The sequence below is a fragment of the Adiantum capillus-veneris genome, chromosome 15 (assembly GCF_014529385.1).
Source record: "Adiantum capillus-veneris isolate H3 chromosome 15, ASM1452938v2, whole genome shotgun sequence".
NCBI classification, from domain to species: Eukaryota; Viridiplantae; Streptophyta; class Polypodiopsida; order Polypodiales; family Pteridaceae; genus Adiantum; species Adiantum capillus-veneris.
The window spans coordinates 130,705,812-130,714,286 of NC_140945.1; the positions used below are offsets into that span (position 1 = coordinate 130,705,812).

The 8,475-nt window shown below is 42.8% G+C and overlaps 1 protein-coding gene across 1 annotated transcript; it reads right to left on the minus strand.

Annotated features, from left to right (window-relative positions):
* Positions 1 to 287: 287 nt before the first annotated feature.
* Positions 288 to 1,263, minus strand: LOC147441498 (uncharacterized). The gene is made up of 2 exons (XM_086483730.1): positions 1,240 to 1,263; positions 288 to 1,139 (listed from the first exon to the last, which is right to left on the minus strand). Exons 1-2 carry the CDS (start codon positions 1,261 to 1,263, stop codon positions 288 to 290), a joined length of 876 nt encoding a protein of 291 aa, XP_086339856.1.
* Positions 1,264 to 8,475: the final 7,212 nt, after the last annotated feature.

Sequence of the window (8,475 nt, forward strand, 5' to 3'; positions counted from 1 at the left end):
ACATCGACCTGTCAAAATGAACAGAAATGGCATTCTATAGAACAAGGAAATGGCGGGGTACACCCATTTGAGAGTAGCCAACAACATAAAAATTCAAACGTATATTGACACCTACAATGAAGCAAACATTTTAAAAAGATCTGCATCAACACAGGGATGAAACAATAACTAGATCCATAATCTACATAAATCAAAAGCAAAAAACTTGACACATAAAGTCTCTTGGCAACAACCGCATTTCATATTAAGCATCAATGAAAATGGTCAATACATCATACATAGAGCAGTTACACAGCTTCGGCATCACCAACTTCAACATCCATTTCCACTTCAATCTGGCCTTCCGTTATCAAGTCCTCTTCCACATCCCAAAAGCAACATGACCCTGAAACAAAAGAGGCTTCTTTCCTGGATTGTAACCTTGAATTGCTATGTACATATACCAAGTCATCATCCATTTCATGATGCAAACGGTTGCGCTTGATGGAATGTATAAAACCATATGTCGACCAATTTCTCTCACATGCGGAAGCACTACATACCTGGGATAAAATCTTTATAGCCAATCTTTGAAGAAGGGGGGTGTCTTCCCCATAGTTTTTCCACCAAGAAACTGCTGAAAGCTTCTGCATGTCATCCAAAGCTTCAGGATTCCCAAAGCTCCCTTGCAATCCAATGTACATAAAGAGTTGTGCTTTTAGTTGTGTCCTTTCCATAGCACTCCTTCCCACTCTGTTGAGTGTGGCCTTCCATCCTTTCATTACCTCACCATCCTTGTTAGGTGACTTTGAAAACCACTTTGGATTTAAGAGGAAAGCTGTTGCATGAAGAGGAGTATGCATCATCAACCACCGTGCTTGTATGAATTCATTCATCTGCTGAAATGTCTCTTCGCCATCCACCTCCTCTGCCAAAATCTCCTTGATTTTTTCTACCATCTGATCCATGCCTTCAAAAATTACACCCATGCATGCTTCATCCATGTCAACCATAAGCAACATTGCCATGATTGGCCAACACACCTTGACATACCACTCAGTGTCCTCCCAAAAGCTAGAAGACAAAATGCTCCTCTCTATCACTTTTGCATCTTCATTCTGACACTTCCAGGCATCCCAATCCTCGCATGTCACCAAGTGCTTCAAGCAGTCTTAACCCTCACCAATATATACAGCATCAAGGAATGTGAAGCAAAACGGGTATCTCCCAGTCTAATTAGCTTGAGGTTGGAGTTCTCACCAAACATGGCTCAAGTTGCATCATGATTTGTGGTGAACTGTTGAACTTCCTTTCCCTTTGTTACAGGCTGCTCCAACCACTTGATTGTTCAAATCCTTCAAAAGCAAGTTCAGACAATGCGTTGCACAAGGAGTCCAAAAGATATGCTTGTACTCTCCCTCCACAATCTGTCCTGCAAGCTTGCAATTTGCCGCATTATCAGTGATAACATGCACAACTGATCAACACCAACCTCTTTGATAACTTTCTTAAGTGCATCTGCTATAAACTCCCATGTCTTAGAACTGCCACTAGTATCAATGGAGCCCTTGAATACTATTCCTCTTGGACTGGAACCACAAAATTAATCAATGGTCTTTTGGTTGTATCTGTCTACCCATCGAAAATAAGAGAGCAACCATAATGTTGCCAAGCACACTCTACAGGTATGAGACTTCTCTCTAATCTTGCCTTTTCTTGCTGTAGTAGTGTTGTATGCAACTCTTCGTAGTTGGGAGGCTTATATCCTTTACCAAAAGTTTCAATTGCAGAGACCATATCTAAAAAGTATGGAGAACGAGCAAGGGAGAAAGACAATCCGCATGCATAAAAACATATAGCCACTGCCTTGTCCACATCTTCTCTACATGAGGCATTGAGAATACCTTCCAAAGATGGTATCCTGAGCCTTTCTCTTGTATGCAAAGGATTGGTGCTGGCAATCTTTTGCTTCCTTTTGGCACTATTGTGATCCTCCCGTGTCATGGAGGCTTTTTCAGCCATGGTAACGTTCTTGCAGATGCCAATACCTTGCTTCTTGATACCAAGCAAGTGGGCATGCACTCGTGAGTATGACCCTGAGCAACCTTCCTGGCAAATAGAGCAAGTCCATTTCTTGCTACCACCTACATTGAAGCAACTTGTTTCATTTACATACTTCCAAAGAGGTTCTTGCTCGGATGGCGCTTCCTGTGTAAATGGCATAACCAAGAATGGTTTCTTGGAGCTGGGTGCGGGTGTTGCAGCCGGAGAAGGCTTGGAGCTAGCGACAGCTGACACGAACATGTTGGCTTTTATCTGCGAAAGATTGGTACTCTTCGCTCTCGTTTTTGTTTAGCCAAATAAGAGTCTGGCTCTTTGCATTTCGAACAAGCCCACTCCGGTTACAAAAGAACTTTGATACACTTGGGCTTCAAGGCCCTTTTTCTGATCGCATCATCAAAACCAAAAGAAAATTTTAGCTTGAGAGGACACTTACACGGGTCAAAAATGATTGCTCGCGGGACGCAATTGAAACAAAAACAAGTGCTCGCAGCCGTAGGGTCTTCCTCTTTCATTAATGCGTACACATGGAAGCTTTCTTTGCTTGCACTCGCGCAGAGAGGAGACTTCTGTGAAGCTTTGGAGCTCTCAGAGTGTTGTGCAGAGAAAGTCTTTGGAATACGTTTTGTATTTCTCAAGCAACAGTGGATAAGAGGGCTCGCTTATTTCTTAAAAGAGGGCTCATTTTTTATCAAGGGAGCCGAGTTCAAACACGCTGAAAGAGAGAGGCAGGCAAATTAAACATTTAACCTTACGTTTTTTTTTAGAACATAAAGTAGCCGTTTCAACACGTTTTGAGGCCAGAGAAAACGCAAGACCTGGCCAGAAACGGAGAAACGCGTTTCCCCCCATTCAGCAGCAGCTGTTTCCTACAACACAGGGTAGTACTGACTCTGTAAGTGTCTACTGAGTGGAAGTTTTTGCGAGAAGACAATAATAGATGTATATTCTGGATAGGAGGCATTTCACTGAGCGCTGGAGACTGGTTTTGGTGGGAAGCAGCTCCTGGTTTGATTTTTAAGAGGTAAATAAATTTTTTTTTATTGGTTCGAAAAGTCAACGAGATGGGCTAGCTGGCGGCGCCAAGGCCGAGAAGAAGAAGAGGATTTTAGCGTCGTAGGAAACTATCCCAAGAGACCTCAAAGATCGAGAGAGGGAAAGGGAAGCACGCCACGCATGAGGGCCATGCTGAAAGCCTCCATGGAGGTCACCCGCCAGTGAGAGAAGAGGGTGGGGCGGGCACGCTATTAAGGAACAGAGCAGAGGGGCCGGGTGGAGGGCACCCGAGAGCCATCAGTAGAAAGGCGGGGCAAGCCTCCAGTAGAGGAAAGGAAAAGCCGGGCTCGACAGCAAAAGGGTGAGCAAAAGAGGTTGTCAGAAGGTGGCGGGCCATGTCAGGCGAATGAGAAGGAAAGCTCACCATAAGCTACCGTTGATTGCCTATGCTATTAGTTGTCAAGGAAAGCTTTGAGAAGCATGAGACATCGCCATGCTCGACCAAATCATCATCTGAAAGGAGGGATCAGAAAAGGGGCTCACAAGGGACAGGGCGAGTAAAAGAGGATAGGGTGAGTATGTCCATATGGAGCAAGTCGAAGGGCAGCACCTTGTGAGGGAGGTCAAGAGTCGAGAAGCTACAGGAGATCGAGCTGTGGAAGAGAAGGTGGAAGGAGACAGACCGTGCGAGTCTGAAGGAGGGAAAGGGGTTGTGCTGGAGGCACTAGGTGAGAGGGTGACAGGTCACAGTCAAAGGGAGAGCTGAAGGGCGCTGAGGTGCCAAGGGGTAGCCATTGGGAGAGAAGAGTGGAGGTCGTAAGTCTTGGATAGCACTACAAGGGAAGTGAAAAACGTACAAGGGAAGTGAAAAACGTGCTTGGGCAAAATACCCACGCTTCTACCTTATCTTAGTATGGCCGGGCATATGATCATTTCTCTGGTCCTTTGTCCCAAAGTCATTAAGGGTTTCATTTCGTGCTCTTTCTCTTAAGTTCTTGCCTCCTATGTAGTGGTCAACGAGTGGATCTTATTTTTACAAGTTGATGCTAAGGAGTGGGAGGATCATATCATCCCCGGCAACCTTCCCCATTATATCCGATACATCGAATATTGTTTGTAAATAATCATGTTTGTAAAGAAGTTTGGGTAATATAAAATCCGATGGTTTTTGGTGTCTCTAGTTCTTTTCAATGTATTCTATCATCTATGAAAGTCACAAAATAAGATGTGCCACCAAGAGACCTAGTCGGCATGGGGTCACATACATCACTATGTACAAGCTTTAAGGGCCATCTATCTTTCTTAAGTGAAACATTACAAGAAGCACATATTTGCTTTCCATATTGATAGTGCTTACGAAAAAAAAAGATAAGATTGGCAACTAACCGAAACGAGAAAGAGTTTCCATTCCTTATTGGATATATGTCCCAATGGGCAATGCCACAAACGGACATTTGGCAGCTCAGTTACGAAAGAACAATCTTTTTGTTAGATACATAAAGAGGTTACAAAGAGCCAACTTTAGAACCACTAGCAAGCGCCTTTGGATATATGTTAGGGTTGCTGATGGAAAGTGGCTTTATAACTCAAGTCATCAAGTCTACCAATTGAAATCAAATTGTGAGTCAAACATGGCATGTGACGACGAACAAGCGACAAACATTGTGAATGACAAATCTGACGCCAGTCAACAAAACCGCAGTAATGTCACCAATGCCAATTATGTCACAAGCATAAGTGTTACCGAATGTGTTGAAACCAACACTCTCTTCATAATGAGTAAACCACTCCCTATGTGGGGTCACATGAAGAGATGCACATGAATCGAGGATCCACATATGTGACACTTTACCATTGACTAGCAATTTAGCTCGCAATGAACTCCCTAAACATAGAGTGGCTTGTGCAACATAAAACACATTCGTAGACTCCATTTTGTTACCATATACATGTGGTAGTGATGTGTGTGAACACACTAGGACCGTCGGGGCATTTTTTCCCTCTTTAGGAGGTTTTTTCCCCCGAGCATTGTATATACGCCCATCACTCTAGGGCTATCTATCTTTCCATTACACACTAAGTAACACACTCTCCATTGTGTGCCTTGAGCTTCCTTTGTCTTCTCCAAGCTGTGTGCGTTTCTCTGCAACCCTAATTCCAACAATTGGTATCAGAGCAGGTTACATCCTCCCGAGCTTAGTCGCCAGCTGCTCCAGCACACGCCTGCTCACTTTCTCCGATTTCAATGAGGATTGGCGAGCGTTCGCAGGTCAACAAATATTTCGGATGAGCTCATAGAGCACAGTCTGCTCATATTTTTGATTCGGGCTCATTTGGGCCTCCGTTTCCACTACGCAGGTCTGCATAGGTAATTTTGTCATTTTGTGCAGAATTTTTGTTAGTGTCGTTTTCTTCATAACATGTGCCTTACATTCTTCTACGGTTTGTGCTATATAGCACGTGTTGTTCCCACTTTGTTTCTCCTCTTTACGGGTAGTTTTCACATCAGGTGCAGCATTTACCATGGCTGACAACAACACAGATGTGTTCAAGATGTTTGCTGCTGAGGATAGGTTGGATGGGGACAATTACCCTATGTGGTCTTACATGATGCAACATGTTCTTGTGTCAAAGGGCGTCTGGAATATTATGCAGGGCATTGATGTACGTCCTGGTTCTGAGGATGCAGGTGATGTTGAGAATGTCGCAGGTCTTGCTGCAAAAAATTACTGCTATTAGAGTTGTTTTTCCTACGCAGAACAATCTCGGTGAGATGTAAAGGATGCGCAGGCTCATGCATTGTTTGCATTTTCTATGAAGCGCACCATTGTTCCTCATATTCATTCAGCAAAATCTGCAAAACAAACTTGGGGTATTCTAGCAGGTCTTTATGCAAGCCGCAATGAGGCTAAAATTGCTTTGCTACGTAAAGAGCTGGAATCGAAGATTATGCGTGAGGAAGATGATATGGACACTTTCCTTGTTGGTGTCAAGGATATCAATGAGCAACTTATTTCTGCAGGTGAAGTCATTTCAGATAGTTCCCTTGTGCAGACTGTTCTTGATGCCTTACCAGATTCTTATCAGACTTTTGCTAGTACTTGGAGACTTATGACCCAAGGAAATCCTGAAGTTGTCAAGTTTGATGCATTAAGCACATTGTTGTTGCAAGAGTCGCTTTCCAAAAAAAATAGGACTAGATAGCATGCAATTGAACAGGCTTTTATTGCTTCTCAAAGAAAGGGTGGTAACAGCAACGCAGCCACTTCTTATGGTTTTGCTGCAAGTGGCAAAACTTCAGTTCCCAATGCTTCTGTTGGCAGCACTTCGTCTAGCAATTCTGGTGATAAGGGCAAAAAGAAGATGCGTTGCCATTATTGTAAAACTAATGATCACTTGATCAAGCAGTGTCCTACGTTGAAGTCCAAAGAGGCTAATAAGAAAGAGGGTGGTTCCACTGCAAATGCTGGTTCCATTACAAATGCAGCCATTGTTGAGTCTTCTATGAAAGGAGACTGTGAAGCTGATGTTGATGCAGAATGGGATTTTAGCGTAGAGTGCACTTACAATCCTGTTGTCCATGATGCATGCTTGTCAGTTGCTGTAGATTCACATGTGTGGTATTTTGACAGTGGTGCTACAGAGCACATTACCTCACATCGTGAATTGTTCACCTCTCTTGAGTCTGTCCCTCATGGGAATTCAATCACTTGTGCCAACAATGCCTCTTATCCGGTTCAGGGAGTTGAAAAGATTGTGCTTACTGCTGCTAATGGCAGTTCTTTCACACTTGTTGATTCACTTTATGTACCTGGGATCAAGAAGAATCTTTTGTCTGTCTTCACACTTGCTAGACTTAGACTTGTAGTCAAATTTGTGGATGACAGATGTAGAGTTCATGATCTCAGTTTTGGTGATGAAATTGTTGCATCTGGCCTTTTGTGCCGTGGGCTGTATAAGCTCACTTTGTATGACAAGTGTGGACAAAATTTTGCAAATGCAGTTGCAGATTCAAGGGCTATTTCAAATGAAAAACTTTGGCATGCACATCTTGGGCATCTGAATTTTACCAGTTTGCTGCGTTTGCAGAAATCTGATATCGTTGCTTCTTTGCCGTCTCTTGCAGAACCTATCAAACATGTTTGTGAAGGCTGTATTTTGGGTAAAATGCAACGTTCTAAGTTTTCGAAGGATGGTTCGGTTAGGGCCACATGCAAGTTGCAGCTTGTGCATAGTGATGTTTGTGGGCCCATGCAAACTCCGTCCTTGGGGCAATTACTTGTACTTCATGACTTTCATTGATGATTACTCCAGGCATGCATGGGTATTTCCGCTTAAAGCGAAGTTTGAAGTTTTTATGTGCTTCAAACAATTTCTGGCTATGGCTGAAAATGTCTCGGAATGTACTATGGGCACTGTTCCGATCAAGGGGGGGAGTATATGTCTCATGAATTTAATGCATTTCTGGCTAGTTGTGGGATAAAACACCAATGTACAGTGCCTTATACACCTCAGCAAAATGGTGTTGTTGAGAGGAAAAACAAGTCATTTACGGAAATGGCACGATGTATGGTCAAAAGTCAAGCTTTGCTGCATTCTTTTTGGCTTGAGGCCATCATGTGTGCCACTTATGTACTAAACAGGTGTCCTACGAAAGCTTTGCAGTCTATTACTCCATATGAAGCATGGCATGATAGAAAGCCTTCTATTGAGCACACGTATGTATTTGGCTATTTGGCATATGCTTTGGTGCCACAAACACAGTGCAGAAAATTGGATGATAAGCATGTCACATGTCTTTTTGTTGGTTATAGTGCTGAAAGCAAAGGTTACAGGTTGTATCATCCGCAAATAAAGCGTATCCTGGTTTCACGGGATGTAGTGTTTGTGGAAGATTCTGTTCAGACCTTGTTGTCATGTACTAGAGACAGTAATGTAAGCTCACAAGACATTTATGACACTTTTTTGCCTCTTCTCAGTGGTGGAAATACGAATGTAAATTCCAATGAGGCAAATGTACAGCCTATGGGGGTTTCTAAAAATGTTACAGATCAGCCTATTACTGATGCAGATGTACATGATGTACTTGATGAGGAAAGGGCTGAAATATTTAAGCAAATTAATGTCTTGTGCATCATCACAATCAAGGACCAAATTGATCTCTTGGATCTTTAGTGAACTTTTACTCTTTTCCTGTTTTGCATCATTGTCACTACTTTTGCTTTTGCCTTTCTCACATTTCCATACATAACCATCTTCCTTCATATGACCATACTTCTCACAGATGTGACATAGAATGCCCTTTTTATGGCAAGACTTTCAGATGTGACATAGAAGTTTTTTGAGGCTTGTTCGGCTTTAGTCTAAAAAGTCTAAACTAGCTACTGCCACTCACTTACTATTACTCTTATTTTCTTCACTAGTAGTAAATGATGATGG